This window comes from Anoplopoma fimbria, chromosome 4 (assembly GCF_027596085.1).
Source record: "Anoplopoma fimbria isolate UVic2021 breed Golden Eagle Sablefish chromosome 4, Afim_UVic_2022, whole genome shotgun sequence".
Classification (NCBI taxonomy): domain Eukaryota; kingdom Metazoa; phylum Chordata; class Actinopteri; order Perciformes; family Anoplopomatidae; genus Anoplopoma; species Anoplopoma fimbria.
In genome coordinates this window covers 8537290-8558801 of record NC_072452.1, presented here as the reverse complement: position 1 = coordinate 8558801, position 21512 = coordinate 8537290, and the positions used below count along the sequence as shown (strand labels likewise).

At 41.1% G+C, this 21512-nt stretch overlaps 1 protein-coding gene across 1 annotated transcript in view; it reads right to left on the bottom strand.

Annotated features, from left to right (window-relative positions):
- Positions 1 to 5468: 5468 nt before the first annotated feature.
- The window catches only part of adam19b (ADAM metallopeptidase domain 19b), a 17828-nt gene continuing 1784 nt past the window's right edge, over positions 5469 to 21512 (bottom strand). Inside the window, exons 4-23 of the mRNA XM_054597102.1 lie at positions 15153 to 15231; positions 14849 to 14925; positions 12965 to 13166; positions 12794 to 12859; positions 12354 to 12425; positions 12074 to 12240; positions 11772 to 11856; positions 11065 to 11204; positions 10742 to 10919; positions 10575 to 10664; positions 10177 to 10372; positions 9179 to 9287; positions 8846 to 9062; positions 8537 to 8614; positions 7903 to 8011; positions 7668 to 7797; positions 7447 to 7543; positions 7001 to 7345; positions 6815 to 6912; positions 5469 to 6736 (exon numbers count right to left, since the gene is read on the bottom strand). Coding sequence (XP_054453077.1) covers positions 6730 to 6736; positions 6815 to 6912; positions 7001 to 7345; positions 7447 to 7543; positions 7668 to 7797; positions 7903 to 8011; positions 8537 to 8614; positions 8846 to 9062; positions 9179 to 9287; positions 10177 to 10372; positions 10575 to 10664; positions 10742 to 10919; positions 11065 to 11204; positions 11772 to 11856; positions 12074 to 12240; positions 12354 to 12425; positions 12794 to 12859; positions 12965 to 13166; positions 14849 to 14925; positions 15153 to 15231 — 2542 coding nt within the window. The 3' untranslated portion in view covers positions 5469 to 6729. The remainder of the gene's footprint in view (positions 6737 to 6814; positions 6913 to 7000; positions 7346 to 7446; positions 7544 to 7667; positions 7798 to 7902; positions 8012 to 8536; positions 8615 to 8845; positions 9063 to 9178; positions 9288 to 10176; positions 10373 to 10574; positions 10665 to 10741; positions 10920 to 11064; positions 11205 to 11771; positions 11857 to 12073; positions 12241 to 12353; positions 12426 to 12793; positions 12860 to 12964; positions 13167 to 14848; positions 14926 to 15152; positions 15232 to 21512) is intronic.

Genomic DNA, 21512 nt, shown 5'->3' with positions numbered 1-21512 from the left:
TGACCTGTGTTTACAATAAAGACAATTCTATTAACGTGGCCTGTGTGTGGAAAATTGTTCTGTGGTGTCAAAGATTATATAGACTGGAAGTAAAATAAAGAAAACAAGCTGTTTTTTTTAAGTGTATTTGTGTTCAATTTGTTCAAGAATGTTCTTGTAATTGTTTCAATCAATGACACACACACATACACATACACACAATGTACAGTAGGAGTCTTAATGAGATGGATCAGACATCAGCGGATGGTCTCCTGCTGATATCAGGTCATTAAATATATTTTCATAAGGGCATCCATTACAATTGCCAAGGGTTCTAATTAGAGGTAAAGAGCTTTCGTCTGAACTCAAACAGAGTCGTGTCAGTGAACTCACCTCTGTAGGAGGTTCATAAGGAATTCTCCATGCATTGATCTGAATATGCATAATCGGAGCCTGAGGTCGATTTGTCTGTCTGATTTAACAGCAACCCGTCTTTGATGAACAATGAAGCCACATGTAAATAGAGCTACTTTTCATTCTAATCAGATACCTATACTCCAAATTTGACATGCGGTAAAATGAATAAGGATGGTATAATAAAATGTAAAAGTATAAACATAATTAGGAGGTAGGATACATCCCCAAGTTACCTTACACCTCTTTTACCCCCCTCCCTTATGACATTTTCCTTTCATTAATCATTTATGTTGACCTTTTATTGCCAGAGGCAAGTACCTCAATCAGAGCAACACTTAGCTATACAACCCACCATCAGTCCCCCGGGTAGTGACCCAGCCATAAACACCGAAGGCAAAAAAATATGCACTCATTGTTGGACTGCAGTTTTAACCTTCCCTGTTTGAATAGAGACATTATTAAAGGTTATTGTACAGGAATATCGCATAAAAACAGTAACTGTGACCATTAATGATACTATCCTTAAATACACTATGTGACCACTATTTACAGCTGGACATTTACTCTGCTAAATGAGCCAGTAAATCTTTAGTTGTGGGATTTTATCCAATTTAAGTGTAAAGGCCTGAAGCTCCTGATCCCTGCTAAACATCTGGGACGATCCAGGCCATCCCATATTGAAGACATATTAAAAATTGCATGCATATGGTGCAGCAGCCCCAGTGTGTTCAATTGTTTTGCCTGATTAAAATAAAAAAAGAATAAAAATAATAATCTCTAAGGCAGAGCCCTGCCAACCTACAAAGGAATCTCATTTCAGCCACTCGTTCTTTTGGTCACTACATAAAGCTCATGACCATAGGTGAGTGTCGGAACGTAGACGGACTGATAAATTGAGAGCGTTGCCTTGGCTAGCTCCTTCTACAGCGCCCACATCAAAGCTGTCGCACCAACAAACTGCCCTGTCCATCTCACTCTTCACCCTCACATACTTAACTCCCACGCTTGGGGCAATGCCCCAATCCCAACACGCAGGGTACAATCCACCGTTTTCAGAGGTACTGACTCTCACCAAAACCGGACACTCTCCTCCATCCCCCCGGCTGCACCTTGAAATCCTGTCAATTAAAATGACCACCAGGATCAGTGACAAGGGACAACCCTGGTGGAGGCCAACAAACAACTACAGCTAACCTTGGTTATTATAACCAATTTTATCAAAATCAATGAGGTTAGGGACCCTATATACACCTTAAATGCAGTTGATTCAGGCCAAGATGTAAATGTTTATGAATTATTATGGGCCAATTATCAGCAGTTTTGACTCATACAAAAGTTGCTGTCACCTAAGCTAGGCCAATTTCATATTTGAAACTGTTCATTTTAAACAAAATGAGAAAATACTCAGTACTTCTCATTTGCCAAGTATTTAATTTACATAGGAGAATACAAAAATAGACTTTACCATGTGGCTATTTCATGTAGACTATTTATTTATTGAATTAACACGCTATACATATCCGTTACCAAGGCATAAAAACAAGGGCCTACTGTATATCACGATATAGCTCTGGTCGTACATCTTTATTTAACAGTCTAATGTTATGATGGTCAGTTATAGAATTTATCAACAGTCAGGTAGAGGTCATTTGAAAACTGCAGGGAAGTCTAATTGCAGTTGCAGCCATGCCAGCAGCTGTCTGTAGCTGTCTTGCTCCCCCTAAAAAAAAATTCTGTGCAGCTGCCAGGAGCTCTTTTTTTCTGGAGGTGAATATGGAAGATGCCAAGGATGGAGACATTTTGCGTCCTTCTCATCTCTTTTGAGACTTGCCCATGTGCACTCACAAGAAAATGGCAAGAGAAAAAGTGACGACATTAAGTCCAAGCAAGCATTCCTATAATCCTGGAAAAAGTAGTTTATTTGGGTGACCTTAAACGATACAGGAGTAACTCAAATAAGCAAGGTCTGAAAAAACAGGGTCGGGCTGGATGATATGGCTTAAAAATACAGGCCCTTAAATTTGTTCATATCAGATGCTATCAACAATGCCTTAAAAATAAATTAGGCCTAAAAACAACAAAGTGATTTTATTAATATTAACTTTCACTAACCTCACTTTTAAAAAAACGTTAACTATGCCTTGAAGACAAAAAAACAAAATTGATCATGTTAGTGTCCATGCCCTTTAGCATGTTTTTTTTTTTTTTTTGAATCGTCCTAAACCATGAATACAAATGAACTGATACAATCGATCCATCTCCCAGCTTTGCTGGAGTGCCCTAACAAGAGCCGACAGTATCTTGCTTACATGTCAGCTGTTGGTATTTGATAATTGCCAACAAACAAAACAATCCGTATTGGGGCAAGTATACTTGGTTTATTATTAGAAGTCTACTAAACATTCACTGACAGCCCATATTTATCCGTCTTATAGCCTCGTCAGGTCTACCTATACACAGCTGTTGGACGTCTTTTAAACACAAAATTGCTTGCTGGGATTCCAACTGTTTTCGGTAACTGTGTCTAATTCATCCTTGACCGCCCTGTTTTGACAGGACAATTTACAAATGTATCGCACTGGCAGTGTCTGAAATCCCTAATTCACTATTTCCTCGATTACTTTTCCCCATAGAACTCACACACTCAAAAACAAATCACTGTAGTTGGACCAAAACATTTGACATTGTATCAGTATGTAGATTTAAACTCTTAAACACCCTGGAAGAAGTGATAGTTAAGCATAGTACATAGTAATGCTAGAATGCATAGACAGTGATGTATCAGCTGGTGTTTGCCTTTAGTTTAACTAGGGCAAACAACAAACATTAACCAATTTGCATTGGTTAATGTTTTTTCTGCAGAATATTAAGCTTCTCAAATAAAAGGCCTACTTGTAAAAAAGTAATGAAGAGACTAATAGAGAAGCTCAGGATAAAAAATCTTAGCAGAAAGGGGGGACAGATTTAGAGGAAACGAGTGTGGTAATCAGCATCACAAGTGGAAAAAACAAGTCAGGCTTAATTAGGTCATTATTACAGAGCAGGGGAGCGTTCAGCAGGTGAGATCCTCTCCTCACTGCCCTACTGGCTGCTCCACCCTCCCGCTGCGAGGGGAGGCGGGGGTGTCACCCCAGCTTTTTAATCTCTCTCAGCCAATCATCATCTCTAATAAATGATACTCCACAGGAAGTGACATGCCAGCTAACACTAATTATGCTCAGCAGGAGAAGGCTGGCTGCAATTAAGCCACGTGCTAAAACCTTTGCCTGCCAATGTCACATCTCCCTTCCCCTCCCTTTGGAGGATAACCTGGCTCTGCAGTCTGCAGAGAGTCAACCAAAAGTGTGTGTGTGTGTGTGTGTGTGTGTGTGTGTGTGTGTGTGTGTGTGTGTGTGTGTGTGTGTGTGTGTGTGTGTGTGTGTGTGTGTGTGTGTGTGTGTGTGTTGTGGGAAGGTTGGTTCAGGGGGTCTGGCCTTGGTATTTAGCAGCCTTTTGATTATAATAAATCAGAGAGCTTTCATCTCGGTGAAGGATGTGGAGATCTAAAGGGCAGGCACCTTTCGGCATTTCCAGCAGTGCTGGGGGGGGTTGTCATTTAAACATACTATACACTATCGATATATAATCGATCGTTTAATAAGCAGAGGAAATGCATCATGACACCAAAGGCCTCCTACACAACCAAAAATAGCAGTCCCCTATAGGGGAAACAATGAAGTGATTTGAATGTAACACTTATTTGGTATAAATTGAATAAAAAACTAAAGGTGTCACTTGTAGTGATGAAGCCAAAGAGAACTGACATCAAACTCTGCTGTTCCCTTCAGGTTTACAGACTGTTTAAGCAACTTTCAGCTCATTGTTTTAGTTTGTGCCAACAAATGAGTTACTTTGGATAAGTCTTAAGGTGGCCGTCTTTGTGTAAAGCTTTGATAAACCCACTGTATATTACTTATCTAGCACCAAAAAGCAGACAGGATAAAGTTAACAACACGCAGGTAAACAGTTGGTCACCTTTCAGCAGCTAAAGGGTCAGATATTTCCCGCAGTAGTTGGTGGACACCAAAACAGTACTTACAATTTGAGTGAATGATAAACTTTCGTTCTTCAGGTGGCCAACAGTTGTGCTCCAGGTTGTTGCGCTGACCCCAAGTGGCCAGAACGGGAATATCATTTTACTCAAATTCCCAAAAATGTTTTCCAATATGTTCACAAAGTCATTACAATATTCAGCTGTTCAAGAATTATTATAGTCAAACAATTTCCATTTTTTTTTTACCAAGCATGTTAGCAGAAACAATAGAGCAGAGAAAATCAATGTACTATAGTGCACTGTAGACACTAGGCTTCATTTTTCACTTTTTAACTCTACTGTCAAACATTAGTTTAGCATTCATACAGACTTGTGAGGAGCAGCAGCAGATTTTTTGGCTGTGTAAAACATTGTAAAAAAATGTAAAACATTGTGTATCTCTGAAATGTTTTCCAGAAGAGCCCTTAATGTTGAAGTCTGAAGGAGCCATTTTGTTTTGTTTTGGTGAACCTTCCTCCACTTGGTGGCGTAGTGGCCCTTTCAATTAGGCAAGAGGTTATTCTCATCAGTGGGGTTACCTGAGACAGGTGCTGCTGACTGAGAGAAGCAAGGAAAGAGAGAATACACGTATGACAGAGAAAGTGGCTGTGCTCCGATAGTGTTTGGGAACCCTGCGAATCTAAGCATATAAATTGCCTTTATTTTTTTAAACTGGACTTTTCGTCATTTATTGCACACGTTGGAACAAAGCAATCAGCAACCGTAGTGGCCTTTTTTGATAGGCAACGGGGTCACTACAAAGTCATTGTACGTGTGTGCATGAATTGCTGCTTGCAGCTATATTGAAATGTATATTATTCTAAAGTTGTTCATTCATTAAGCTACTACTGAACATGATCTTGAATCCCCCAGTGTTTAAATCCAGGTATGAACAAGATAACAAGCATTGACAAAGCACAAACCAGTTAAAATGTATAACATTATGTTTTTATTTCCCTGTGTGTTTATTTGAATTTCAGTTGAAGACACAGCGTTGCACAGTGCCAGGGTTTGCATAGATCTGATAAGAAGGTAAAACATGGAAGCTGACAGACTTTCTTTCTTTTTTTTTTTACATATTACAGATAAAACCAGGTCATCCCCCAAGTGGTCAAATGGACCACAATTTTGAACAGTACCTCACAGTAATTACAAAGTATTCGATGTTACACAGCATAGAATATATAACATAGTCTCCTCAGATAGAGGAGAAACATTATAGCATTTTGGTCACGAGGAACTCTCACTGAGCAGTTTCAGTAACAGCGTTGGACGAACATGCAAAATGATTCAAATTTATGGTGACATTTTTATGTTTAACTGACATATGTCACGTAAACATCTATGGCTCATATTTTGTTTTACCAATGCAAAATTATTTGAAATGTTGCCATGGACATGAGGAATTCATCGCTGATAGTCAGTGACAGAACTAAGAAACAGTGTGGGTTCAAATGGTCACCTTAAATTGATACAGCACCCAAAATCTTTATCAAATACTCACCTTCTGCAGGCTTCCTGAGTATTTGACACTAAAATGATTGCTCAAAGTGCAAGACCACAACAGTATAAAATCACTAAAACAAAACTAATAACAAACTGACAAAACCCTAACATTTCCTGCTACATTTCAGATATATATCTCTCATCATAAGTATATACTTACAGCATGCATGTAGGGCTTTCACTGGTCCCATTTAGTCCAGTTCACATCCCGTTCTTATTCACACATAAGAAGCGTAAGCACTTCAATATTGGCATCTTTTCTTAATATAAGACATCCCTGTACAGCTGATGCTCTTAAAGAGACACCATGTCGAAAACATAGGCTGCATTGTAAACATGAATTTTCTTTTGCAAATAAATACTCCTGGACCAGTGTACCAACACTGCTGCACATGTGGAACAACTTCACATTACCATTAACATTTGGGAGAATAATAACAAAAGTTCTTAAATTCACAGCGTTTGCTGATTCAAGTTGTGAAAGCAGACACATGGCGTTAATTTACAAAACACATATTAAGCATAAATCTAAAAAGATTTGTGACTTAAAATGTACTAACTGTAATATGTACTATGACTCGCTGTGATTCTCCCATTTTCTCTCAATACACGAGTGTAAGTACACTGTAGACCACAAAGTGTCAAGTATTCATCATATACTTCAGTTTCCTTGTCAGCTGCTAATATTCAAAAAGACAGTTTGACGCAGTCCATTATTAGATGAAAGTGGTGGTACCCAATGTTTCCCAGAGCTGTTAGTTTCTATAAGAACCAAGAGAAAGAGAAGTTAACAAGGGGTTTGTACAGATTTACATTAGAAAACGCCACCAGATAAATTACCTGTTCGGCTTTTTCTGTCCAGCAGATGGAGCCAAAGCAGCTTTCCCTCTTTGCAGGGCGTTAGTGGTAACCTGCAGGCCTTTCATTTGTTGCTGTTCCTGCATCAAAATAACAAAAAAAAAACATTTCACACCCAGTAAACTAGAGCAAAATTGTCTCTATTCAAACACATACAAACATACTCACCCCTGATAGTTTGTTGACAGGACAAGGTGGTGGAGGTCTGTTTGGGGGGTCTGGTCGGGTATTGGGTACTACTGACTGCTGTGAGTGGGTTTTGGCATTCAGGGAAGGTAAAGGCGGGCGTTCTGAGGGTGATGGAGGGACCTGGTTTCGTCTCTGCTCGGTGAGCTGCGCTGATTTAACCGAAGGTGGAGTGTAACCCATAGGAGAGTATTGGATCTGGGGCTGAGGTGTTTGCTCTTTCTGCCCTGCAGCATACGCAGGTACAGGAGGAGGCTTCACTGCTGGACGCACTATAGCATGTCTAGACCGAGCTGAGCAGGACGGGCTCGGACTAGAGGACTTCCCCTGTGGAAGAATGCAACCATAACGAGGTTCAGTGGCTTCTTCTTATATTCACAAACAACAGAGAATAGCAGTATTGTCTTGGTCATAATGGGCTTCTTTACCAAGGGGTCTGAGTCTTGTTTCTTTAGCAAGAAAATCGGGTTTGCATGACCGCTCACATGGCTGTCGGTCAGAGGCTTGTCAGCTGGGACTGAACAACTGAGGGTTGAAACACAAATTCAAAAGTATTTTCACATCCAAACAACATAGAACATAAATAGTAAGCAAACTTAACTTCACTATAATGTAGAGGATTGGTAATTTACTCTCCAGAATGCCATACCTTGACATTGGAGGAGGAGATGAGGTTTTCAGTGGGTGGAGTTTATGTTTGTAGCAGCACCAGAGTCCAACAGCAGACAAAACCACAAAGAGAACCAGGGGAAGGACCACCAGGACTGGAAGGAGATTGCCTGTTGGCAGTAGAACATTAGACGATAGTCAGAAAATTGCATAATTTCAAAGACATATACCAAACTGTCAGTATATGAAAAAATGTATATAAATAAGCGTCTCACTGTGGCTGATGACAGGTCCACTGTTTACACTCCCACCAGACCCCTTCTGGTCACACAGAGGAGGAGCCCAGCCCGCATCACAGTGGCAGTTATGATTGTTGTTGCACAGCTGGTGAAGGAATATTACACATTAAAATTACAACAAAAAGTATTCGATTTATTACATTGACATGCAGGTTTAGGAATGCATAACACTTAAGTACACTAAAGAAGTTTGTCAAAAACATTTCAAGTCGAAGAAAGTTAAAGGTTCAGTGGTGACAGGTAATAAAGAGCATTCAAGTATCATTTTAAGTTACTTGTTCTTTTTTTTTGACTTTATAAAATAAGATCCTTATTAGTCCACCACATTTATCTGACAAGTTACTTTACATACATTTTACTTATAATACTTTTGTGTGTGCTTTTACTTTAAGCAAGATTTTGAATGCATGACTTTTACTTGTACTGGGGTATCTATACTTTGCTATATTGCTACTTTGATTTAGTAAAAGAGCTAAATACGTCTTGCATGACTGCCAAGCTTTTTCATATTTAGTGGGCAGGCAGCCAAATCTTACCCCAACACTCTTTGAAAATTAATCTTCCCAGCATCCTTCCTCAAACCAACAAACACACACACATAGACACTTACCCCGTGTCCATGGCACTTGGCATTGCAGTCATCAGCTCTGAGGAAAGATGCATTGCGGCATTCTCCATTAAAGCAAATCTGTTGAAAGAGTTGGTGTGAGGATGAAAGACAGAGCAGGGGTTAAACAATGAAGTAGTTCCTTTAAGTGGTACAGTTTTAATTTTAAACATGACAAAGACTGGAGCCACAAAGTTCGTAAATAACAATTAAATGCGGCTCTCTGACAGGTAATAAAAAAACCAACGTCTCAAAAATAGATCTAAAGCATACTCTCTGCCACAACAATAAATTCCATTTCGTAAATCTCACTGAGTCAACACCACACTTGGTGCCCGTCATGACCAGTCCTGGGTCCAGAGTGTCACCCTGCCCCTCCTCGTCCCCTTGCCCAGGCTTATACACATGGGTTCCCATACACTGGATCTTCTTGGTGCCCACGCTGACAGTGGTTTCTATACGCACAGCACTGTTCTCAAGGGGCTTGGCGGCTGTGGTTAAACACTGGATTTTCCCACATTGAGCATCCCTGGCAGAGAGCATAAAAAAGGCTATCATCAGTTTGGTGAGACTGATTATTCTCAGGAAATGTATATGAACCAAAACGTGATAGATGAAGTATATGAAAATTGTTTCGATCTTCACCTTTCCTTACAGCTCCTGTACTTCCCAAAGAGATCTTTGCCACAGTTCCCATACATGTCCCCAGCTTCGTTTACCTTCTTAAAACACAGGTCAGGGGCTGGACGGCCATCTGTGGTCGGAGGGGAGAAAGTGCACAGAAACACATGAATAAATCTGCACATACAAACACACACACACACACACACACACGCAGTAAATGTGTGCACAGTGTGTAATGTGACCACCTCATGGAGACCAGATGGCATCCCTTACTGTTCAGTGTGGCTCCTGTGGTACTACAAAGGCTCTCCAGGGAGGCTCTGTCACAACGTGAATATGGACACTGTCCAATAACAATCCGTAATCCTGTGACCCACTGAGGCATCATCTCTAACTCTACCCGGCATAGCCACTTCAAACTGTATGTTTAACTGCTTTGAAGATTAAATATGAGATTGTTTGATGGCTAGAATTGTGTGCATGTACATTAAGTGGTACATATTTACCCACATTTAAACTGATTATTTCTTTGAAACCTTTATCCTTCTAGCCATGGAAACTGAAGGAGGAGAGCAGGATTCTCCTTGATTCAGTTTAACTCAAAAAAACATGTCCAACGTCAGTATTAGATATTCAAAATCGACCTTAAACTTTTGCCACATACAATTAATACAAATACACAATTTGTGTAGATGTCACATGCTGTCAAGACATTGGGCGGCACAATGTATCGTTCAAAATGGACATTAAATGGTCAATTTAATTTGTATATGGAATCCAAACATTCTTGAGATTTGACAATGTGTATTTTTGGGAAATTTTGCATCGAGAATTTGTCTTAATTTCAATTAGACTGCATTAGTTTTAGCTAGGTGTGCCCAATGAAGTGGAAACGGACTATATGCGCATGTATGACATGCTACAATTACAATAATGTTTATTAGCTGCATCTTACTAAAATATACATGCCCCCTTTTGGGAAATAAGATGTATACATTATTAGCGCTCAGTTTACCCACCTTGTCCCCAGAGGGAGAGACACTGCTGCTCCAGGGTCAGACACATGCCGGTGTAACAGTAGGCCTGCCCACCTGCACACGATGTACCGTCTACAAAATAGAAATTAGCAGGACAAGACTCCTCCTTCCCATCGCAGTACTCTGGAAGGTCACAGGAGCCCGAGGGAGCACGGCACAGCACACCTGGGCTCTTCAACTGGACAGAGATGGACAGGAGGAAGAATAGTTAGGAAACACACTGGGATGAGGAAGATGACAACAGATATAAGGACAGAATTAGAGCTTTAATTTTATCACAAAGATGTTCATCTTAAAGTGAGAAATAGCCAAGGGGACACATCATTCATGGGATGATCAGCAGATTTAGATGATTGTGAATGCTAGATGGATGTTAGTACCTTGCAGTTATGACAGCAGACTCCATGGGCACACTCCGCTCCAGCTTTCAGAGTGCAGTTGTTGGCGTTACAGCAGGGACTGGTACACTCCTGCACAAAGAGTGTAGAGTCAGGCAAAAACATACATGACAATATATATATGGCTACATTCAAGAGACACAACACACCTTTTCTTCTCCACAGTCACATTCTTCTCCATCCTCCAGGTAACCGTTGCCGCAGCGCTGCCCTCCATACATGGATCTGGTGTTTGGCAGGTTGAAGAGACACTTCCCTCCTCCAGAGCTCAGGTAGCTCTTCAGCTCCTTCAGGTTGCAATCATTGAACACACTTGGGAATGGATGCCTGGACCATGAAGAGGAAGACGCACAAACACATTATTCAAGACTTTTTTCAAATCAAATGTAACCTTTCAATTCGTCTGTTTCTCTTGTCCCTATTAATTTAATAGCGGTCATTGGTTTGGTTGTAGGTCACTTGCATATCGTACCCAGTAGCAGCTGCCATGATACAACCTCCATCTTCGGCCTTGGCCTGGCAGCAGCCTGTACTGTCGTGGCTCATGCCAAAGTTGTGGCCCATCTCATGTGCCATGGTGGCAGCTACACCAACAGCTGACTCTGAGTGGTCCTAAAAAGAACGCATAGAGATCACATAAAGATCTGAAGAAAAGGTCAATTCTTTAGGGAGGTGGGTTAAAATACATTATGTTATTCATTTCTCATTGCAAGTTGGAGAAATCGCTGGACACATACTAGCGTTCCACAAAAAATTACCTAAAATACATACAAAGACAAAGACAAATCATCTAAGGTATTTTTGACAAAGTCAAGATATTGAGAATTATTAATCTGGGATACACTTTTGGTTCTGGCACAGAAATTAGGGTTCATAAAATAAGATAAGATAAGATAATCCTTTATTAGTCCCGCAGCAGGGAAATTTAGAGGATTTACAGCAGCATAGGGTATAGTGCAAAACAAGATCAAAAACAAGTATTATAAATAAGCAAATAAGCAGTAAAACAGTAACAATATTAAATAAGTAAACAAAAGTAAAAAAAAATCTTGCTCAAGTCTACTTCAACAATCCTACATTTACTGTCTGACCCATTGTACCACATGAGTTACAGCAAGCCCATCTGGATATTTAAACAAGTGAGGGGGATTAAGGTTTGTTTGGACTCTTGTCTCTCACCCTGTTCACTCCACCGGACTGGTAGTCGGAGCACATTGCTTTGAGAGGTGCCAGCCCGATGGTGGTGCCTTGGAAACCACTCCCTCTGGAGACACAGAACGCCACTGGTGATTAGTTCCAGCTGGACAACGGCCCAGTGGGATACAACTGGTGATAGTTATTGTCTCACACAATGAAGATAGAATCAATTGAGAGATCTACCCCACAGGACAGAAGGTATAGAGGAGATAGGTGGGACACTAGCATTGGAAAGGGGGACGAATGACAAATGGGGAAGATAAATGTGAGGGAGAAACACTGACGTGATGAGCTGAGCGTTGTCGTTGGGGAGCGTGCGGAGCTGTTTGCCTCTCCAGGACAGGAATGCTGCCAGAGTGCTGTGAGGGTTGTCTGAAACGCTGATCATGTCCTGGTTGTTCCACACCTCCAGACCGATCAACGCCACACGGATGCTCAAGGCCTTGTAGTACTGCATGGGCGGACAGAAAATGTCACAGAGAATTTGACTTGTCACTTCTCGATATAGGTGGGATGAATCTGATGAGTCTGTTTTTGGTTTTAATGTTTTGCATCAGATGCTACCTTGTCAACTAGGTTGGCCGCCTCAAGTAATTTCAGTTTGGTCTTCTCGAGACTACTCCCCTGCTTCTCAAACTGAAAACGACATAAAACCACATAGTTCACAGTAATAGACACACCCACACGTTTTCTTCCCAAACCTCAAAGGGGGACTTCAGATGACAAACAGGATGTGATTCAGATCTTTATATTTACCACTTATTTTAAATAGAGCAATGGTTGCAAGAATACTGACATATTCTATATTTAAGAGGCGAGGCACACCACAAGGCTAACACATATAGAGAGACTACCATTCACACTTAGATTCACACCTACTGACAGCATGCTGCTTTGCTATCTCATGATACCTGTCCTCCAACATTTAATGCTCTCATCATTTTTAATTCCTGTCTCGGTAAAAAGTGCCAAATATTACCAAATCCACAACACTCTGTCCTCACCTCGGCCTTGTCTGCCACTATCAGCAGCTCCACATACTTCATATTCTGGCTCAGGTCCCTTTTTTCCTGAAAACAGATACAGAATATGTGATCACAATATTGTAATGCTTTGTGTGAAACTTGCAAAGGGTTTTGGGGCAGGTGATCGTCTATTGTCCTGTCCCAACTCACCCTCAGGCTCCGCGGTGACATCATTCCATGGATGAAGTCGTTAAGCCCCTCCTCATGCTCCTCGCTGCCATGGTGATGCAGGCAGCTACCTCTGGGTAGATGGAGACTCTCGGCTCGGAACACAGCGTGCTGCTTTGCACCCGTGGAAACGGGAAGAGGCTCTATCAGGTAGCTGACGCTTGTGTTCAGAGAAATCAGTCCCCTGGGGAAACAAGACACTGGTAAATGTTCCATCCAATCATAGCTCAAGGAAATCAATGTGGATCAATGATCCTGTCTATCTATATCCACACTGTGGTATAATCTGAATATTGTAAATAACATAAGGTTATCCTTAATTGTATTGTCAAACTAAATCGTGGGTAATATATTCTAGGCTGCATGTCGGGTTGGGATTTTTTTATTTGGTTGTGTTGGTTTTACAGATGGGTGGAGCAGAGCTAAGTGTCTTAAGCTATTTACTGCTGTTTATAAACGAAGATCAGCTGGGGCAGACAGAGCTGTACACACTCTTCTGGCTTCTTCACAAAACCCCCTCATAAACGCAAAAGTCTATTCACAAACACGCGAGCATGCACTCAGCAGCAGGTCAAGCAGCTGTAGGAAACATCTGGAGAGGTTAGACGCCCACATGTCAATGTCTCTATGCTGCCTTTGCATTTCTCCAGAGAATCTACATTACTAAGAAGACGTATTCATGCAGTCGTCCTCCAGATGCAGAGCAATGAACCAACAAAATCAGACATATGGCTACGATTTCTGTCAGTGCTTTCCAGTTCCTCCTCTGCTGCCGGTGTTTCTAGCAGGAAGGCTCAGCTGCTTTGGATTGACACCAGGAGAAAACACAGGATCTCCATACTGAGCTGTACTCAATGAACCAGCTTCCGAGCCAATGACCTACTAACCTACTGGACTCCACAAGACACTGCACACAACTGTTTCCTGTCACCTTATCTACTCAGCCATGGTTTGATCACAGGCTGGACCGTTGTGCAGGCTTTGGTTCTTTTCATCTACAAAATCATGTTCATAAAGAAACTGAGGAAAATCCTGAGAGATCTTAACTCCCTTTAAAGTAAGGATTCCCAGCTTAGGGAAAGAGTTGTGCTGGACTCTGATGCAAGCGTTTTTTATATTGATCTTAATATGACAATCTGCACAAACCGGATTTCTTAAAGATGTGTTTAGGAGAAACCTGATTTCTGAAATAGTCAAAGTGAATTATCAGCTTCGTTTCTTATGAAGAAAGAGTTTTCTAATCAGCTTTTTACATATCTGAATGTGGAGGATAGTGATGTTCAGAGCTGTGACAATGGCGCTAACATTTGGACAAATTTCTGCATCTAATTGGCAAATTGACCAAAATTGGAAATGTTGAACAACAGTAAGACATGTATTTATGTGTGTTATGTAGCAGTAAAAGTAAGAAATGACTATGTATCCATTAATTCATGTTTGCTGGCCTAAAACGTCAGCTGGAAAAGAACTGAGGCAGTAAAATTAGCATTAATGGAGCTAAAAGCTTTGATTCATTGAGCGAGTGCTGCCAACACATCTCTAGTTGGATCAATCACAAATACCTTCCCTACGATTTATTCTGCAACACTAACCCCCTGCTTTTAATATTGGGAGAACTTTCCTCTTGGCTCCGTTTCTTGCAGCTCTGTACTCCTTTGCTGAAGTAACTCTGAAGCTACATAAAAGTCCTCTTCCCTGCTCTTAACTGCAGGAGCAGCAAGAACAGCAAGAACAGATTTTTACTTTTAGAGGGATTTAGTCTTAAGGGACACTTCTTAGAATTCTAAGAAATGTCTTTCACCATTGGGACCAAGTCTAAATATTTGAAAACTTTATGAGTACAGCCAGTGGTGGAGTTTTACTTACCTGAGTCCTGAGCATGTGCTAACAGCAACACTTGATCCTTTCATGCCCAGAACCTCTCCATGGTAGAAGCAGTGACCCTGGAAGACAAAAACAACGAAAGCTCAACACCCACTGAGACAAGAGATAAGTCATTCAAGCATAGGACCTCATTTTATAAGCATAAAATGTAGTATTTATTGACCATACTGCCTGCTATCCCCCTGCCATGGGATTTGATAAACTGCATTTATATCCATTTCTCTTCTATGATCACTTACAGCTCCCCACTGCGTTTTAAGAATATCAAACTGTCTCATAGACTTACAGTGCTGGTAGGAGAGGAGGACCTGCGGGCTCCATCGGGAGTGTACCATATTTCCTGATATCCAGGGGCCAACAGCTGCCTGGTGGAAGACGGCACAAACTCAGAGACAATTTGCAAGAAAAAATATATGTAGCATCAAACATTCAATCTCCTGAAACAACAACATTATGGTGGAACAATGGTGAAAAATGTACAAAGTAAAAGCTGGGGGAAACAGAGGAGATAGAAGAAGACAGATTCTCTCCAGCAGCCCACAGCTCATAAAACATTCACTCTGACAGAGACACTCTACAAAACCAGACTGCTTTAAAGATTTAGACAAAGATCCTCGCAGAGATAAGAGGGAAAATGTGGAAAAGTTTTGGGACTGTAACAAAATCTATATGTACCTTTCCCAAATGACCCTTTAAACTTACTGTAGAGTATAGCTGAAGTAAGAAATGGTAACTTCCCTATGCTGAGAGTATAAGTTTGTTGGTATGTCCAGACCGCATTTGTTTGAAAGGGCTATTTTTTACTAATGTCCTCCTTTTCTTTTCTCCATTGCTGGGATTTCTCCATTAGTAAACAATACAGACTGCACAGGGGAGGCCGATAAATCAGGGAAACATACACATACCAAGAGAAACATCAATTTTATTGTGGAAAAACATTACATTCCTCTTTCTCTCCGTCTGTGTATGTGATTGAGTGAGTGTCTTCAGGCTCGGGCCGTTTCTGTCAAACTTCTGTCAACCTACCGGCCCAATATTTACATCTCCTACAGATGCTTGTTTTCCTGTCTTTCTCCTTCCAGCTCTGTCTCAATCCATATTTCCTGTTTTCATTCATAAACTTTGCCTGCCTCACAGCTGGTTTTCTTTTGTTCCGTCTCACTAAATCTCCCCCTACAGTCAAACTTATATCCATCAAACAGCCTTTAACTGGTGCTGATCGAAAGACTAGACTTGATGTAAGTCTCAAATAATCACGAGACAGACATAAGATGTCCCACTAACATTTCATTATTCATCATGTATCTTCAACTATTTTCCATTTATAATAGTGATATATTCTGTTATTCCTTTTTAATCTTTCCCGGATAGAATTATTGCAAATCGGTGGGGTGAAGTTAATTTAAAAGTTCAACATTTTGGAAAAAGCGCTCAATACCACTCTCATATCTGTCCATTCAATATAAGGCTACAGCCGGGAGCTGGCTAGCTTAGCTTAGCATAAAGACTGGGGGACCATCAAACCGGGCTCTGGTTTCAGTGACGCTGCAGCTTTTTGTACGTATTAAAGAAATTACATATAATGTGTTAATCAATGAGCTTAAGAGGTGATAGCTGGATTTTGTTATTGTTGGACAGAGCCAGGCTAGCTCTTTTCCCCTGTTTCAAGTCTTAATGCTAAGCTAGGCTAATCAGCCGCTGAAGCTTCATATTTAGCACACAGACATGAGAGGGGTATCGATCTTCTCATCTAACTCTCGGCAAGGAAGTGAGTATTAGCGTGTTTTCCAAAATGTCAAACTATTCCTTTAAAGAATGATGAAGACAAATGAAGGGAAGATGGGGATTTTTCTTTTCTCTTAAGTCAGATGCCCCGAAGGAGACAAGCCTCTTGAAACAATGACAGCCTGTTGATGCAATCAGCCACATTGCAATACAAAGACAGAGAAACGTCTGCTTCATCCTTTAACAGATTACCACCCTGGGTTTGAGAGACTTAAAAATGATCAGTCAGTGGTAATGTATCCGGCTGATGTCACCCTAAACGGGTAACCCCCCGTATTGTGATTTGACCTTTCTAACTGCATTTATATCTGGCCTTCCTCCAGTTTTCCTGCCTCTTCAACTTCCTGGATATTCCCATCATGCACTCCTATCATCTGTGTAACCTTCTCTGTCGCTCACATAGGCAGAATTAAAGGGCAGAGTGGCTGATGATTGACTGAGCTTTACCCGGCCGCTATACAGGAAGGAGAGCTTCTTCCATGAGAACACACATAATGACTCTTTCTCTCCTCCATTCTCCCTGATTCTCCCATGCCAGTCAGCAGCTGCGTACACCCGTAGACTGTATAACCTGCCGCTATGTGACATATAGACACAACATGCTTTTAACAAAGCCCATGGCAAGACTTAAAGCACAATGCCAGCTTAGTTTTTTCTTAGCTTTTCCCTTATATGTGGAAGGTTAAATACAGTTAATGCCTCTTCTGTTTAAGCATTGAAAATGGCTCCTTTGGCATTACTTTTTTATGCCATAGCCACTGTTCTTGTGTCAACTGGTGGTTTATTTAAATTGTATAGAACTGGATGAAAGGTGAAACAATACATCTGTCATCCGGCATGAAAAGAAAACCACAGGAACCACACAATATAACCGGGTGCAGTCAAACAGTTTAGTTTCAGTTTGATCATTAACTGAGGACAACTGCAATGCACATGCAGTTAAATGCAGTAAAGTATGATGCCATTGGTTCATGGCTACAAACTGTTTGTATGTACGTAAGAATAGGAGCAAAGTTGAGAAAAGCTTGTTTTGACATGAAAAAGTGTAATAATGCATCTTTAAACATTTGATGAAGATCAACCTTCAGATTGTCATATTTTCTTTATGTCTTATTGCTGCTCTGCATGTGTGTGTGCGTCAAAAAATGGTTGTTGCTTAGCTGTGTTTTGTTGCTTTGTATCACTTTCATGGCTAAATGTATTCACCAATAGTGGATATTGTTGCTGTATTATTGTACTAATGTTTTGCTGTTTTTTGTTGCTCTGCATGGCTCGTGCATGGCTGTCTTGAGAATACTTACTAATTTGCTTACCAGTACAAAAACAGTGATTTAACAAACCCCATAATTCAGTTTTATGCAAGTTACGGACGGGACTATTATTGGCCGGGTGCAGTGACCTCTGATGATCCTGTCACAGTGAGTCTGCCGGCAACCAGCTCAGACTCCAGGGAGTCTAAGAAATAGTCTGGAACATAACAAATCATTGTTTTTACACTTTGGTTTTTTTTACGGATTAAACAAACAATATATAGTGTTAATCCACTATAGAAGGGCTTTTAGGAGGAGCTGACTGAGTCCCACTGTTTCCAGTCTTAATGCTTAGCTAAGCTGCTGGCTGTAGTTGTATATTTACCTTACAGACTTAAAAGTGGAATCAAATTCCCATCTAACTCTCGACCAAAAAGTCAACCCCTGAGCCTAATTGCATTCTGTTAAATGCTGTGAGAGCTTTCAAATCAAAAACTGCAAACCGCTCTGCGTGATGGCGGGAGACCTCAACAGTCTGGACGTCATCCAGTGTCCAGACAGATGCTGTGATTGAGGAGCGCAATACTGGCTGAATCAGGACTGTCTGGCACTGAGGCTGAGACAAAGGCTTGGTTCAGCCTCATGAGGGGAGAGAAGGGGTGGGGGAGTAATGCTAATGTACTTGGGAGATAGTGAGGGGGGGTAATGCATTAGGGTCAGAGGGTCGCATTCTCTCATAGGATCAGATGACATCACTGCAGGCGGGTGGAGGGAGAAAGCTGACGCAAAGTCAAAGTACCACTCTGCAACTGATGATGAAGAGGCTTTTATTGCACAGGAGGCCAATGTACTGGGGTGTGAAGCCCTGTGTGTGCGTGTGTGTGTGTGTGTTTCCCCAACACACTGGCCTACATTAAGACATCAAAGCAGACAGGACTGAGCCACTGTGAGACTAAACATAGAAACAAGGACAAGGCGAATGCATCCCTGCTCTCTGCTCCCCAGATCTGTGATCCATCAGGTCTGAGCTTTCAACCTTGTTTGTGTTCTTTTGGGCTGCTGCTGTGTGTGTATGTCTGTGTGTGTGTGTGTGTGTGTGTGTGTGTGTGTGTGTGTGTGTGTGTGTGTGTGTGTGTGTGTGTGTGTGTGTGTGTGTGTGTGTGTGTGTGTGTGTGTGTGTGTGTGTACAAGCGTGTTTGTATGTGTGTCGTCTGTCTGCGTGTGGCCACAGTCTCCCAAACCCTGACCGCGGGGAGCGCGTGGGAGATGCATATTTGCACTTGAGCCCTGGGGAATATCAGACGAGGTGAGGAAAGAAATGAGAAAGAATGGGTTGCTCGCTCTCAGAGTGGACAGTGGAAGACGTACGAGGTGTGGACGAGGAACAATGATGTGTGCATTCCACAAGGGAGTGCTCAATTCAGGTTCATGCACTAAAGGGTGTGCAGGACGGGCATTAAACAGAAGAACAGAGAAAGTCATGCAGAGGAGAAAGCAAGAGCATCCACACGATTCATATCTGATCCAAACGCTCATTACTCAAACCCAAACTGACCCCAACTGTCGCCACTTTCCTCTTTCCATGACTTTTCTCACCTCAACCCTTCTCCTCCGGTCCATCATTCACTCTCTTACACAGTTTCCTCCCCCTCCCATCTCGCTCACTGTTTTTTTACATCCCTTTTTCTGCACTCCTGAGTCAGCACTCTAGCCGCGGCCTGGATCTTAACCAAATCAACCCTCTTCGGGAGCAGCGCAGCCTTTCATTAAGATAAAAGCTCAGGCAGACACACATAGACACTCACAGCGATGCACGTACAAACCAGAAAAAGAACCACACACACGTGCAGGTTGACAAGCATGGCAGGGGGAGGACATAAATGGATTGAGTCTGTGCTCCAGCCACTGGGAGTATCAATGCCCACAAACATTCACGGCTATGTCTTTCTCTAGGTTTTGATTAAATGATACATTAAGTGAAGAGTACATGAGGTGTACTGGGGGGGAAAAATGGATGTAAAATGCAGGAGAACAAACAGAAACACAAGATCAAGACCATCTCACAGCTCGTTTGGGTTTTACCTTATCTGCTGAGTGTGGGAGTAACAGTTTCAGGGGCAATGAGGACAAGAGGGAGTAGCCAGGACACAAGAGATGGACACCGGCAGCATTTCCTCTGGCTTCTCTCCAAAATCAGATATCAATCTTCAGTGACATAAACTGCTGTCTTCTTCTCCACATAAGGCCAACAGAGGATAAATAACAAACCCAGTCTGGGATTCGCTGTGTAGTCTTGGAGAGAGGGGAAACACTGGCTGTTGGAAATTGTAAAGCTCAGACTTAATAATGTGTCCTCAAAGAGAGACTCTTTCTTTGAAGACTGTAAAACATTATTTTTTGTGAGGGGGCGGTTTGAAAATGATTGGGGTGGTGAGGGGAGGCTGAACTTCATAGTTCAATGTTTGAAAAAAAGAAAGGCCCTCCAAAGAGTTACTTAAATCCTGAATTAAAGTTTTTTTCTTGGATAACCTACTTCCTTAATCTTTCAAAATGGGTACTCATATAGACTTAATAGACATTACAAAATTAAAAAGGCTGAACAATAAAAACTATGTTAGTGGAACAGTAATTCTCATAATATCCACCAAATTCCACATTTTGTTAACCAATCATTCAGCCACTACATTTCTGAGCCAAAAAGCTACTAAACTTCACAGTCAGTAAGTGAATGAATGAACTAGCAGAGCCGACGGCTTTGTGCAGTTCAAGGGAAGGCTGACATAAAATGTAAATCTGGTGAGAAAATGTCGAAAGACCTGCACTTTAAAATAAATGCAGACTATCCTCCCTTTAGAGAAAGAGAAAATGACATATGACCCTCCCCCTTTTTTGACCCCTGTCTTCCCCTCCTAATAATTTTTGTACAGACCCTGAGGGAATTGTGGCATAGAAGCGTACAAGTAATTAACAAAGTGAATGAAGCAGAATAGAGTATTTACTTTTTTTCTACATTAATAAAGTTCTCAGACACAGTGCATTAAAGGAGCAATGCCAAGGAAATGTGATGTGTTTCTTTAGTATGTAACCATGCCTGTTTTAACTTTCTTTTTAAAAAATGTTCCCAACTCCTCTTGTATGTTTATGATATTTCAGAATAGTTTACCACAGTACTATATTTTATGTCATATTTTATTATATTTAATAGATGTTATTACTATACTTTAACTTCTGCATTATTTCATTATGTCTTATACTCTCATCTTAAATGTATTGATTGTGATTTTCTCTTTATGATTGTTGGAGGGAGACTATGGACAGAACATCTCATTGCCACTGACTTCCTGAAAAATAAAGGACATTTCACATCACCTCACTCCTTCTTCTCCTTCTTCTACTGTAACTGCAGTGGAAGTGAAGAAATATTAACAGCTTTCCTGTTCAAGGAAACAGTTGAGAATTGGTTGCACAAAATGGTTTCAAAATGTAAATGTCTTGCTTATGACTAAAATTAATTAGATTTGTTATACAGCACTGTATATTTCCTCTTTCTTACAACGATATGCAAATATAGATATCAGTTAACACCATCTCTATCTGATGTTGAGAAACCC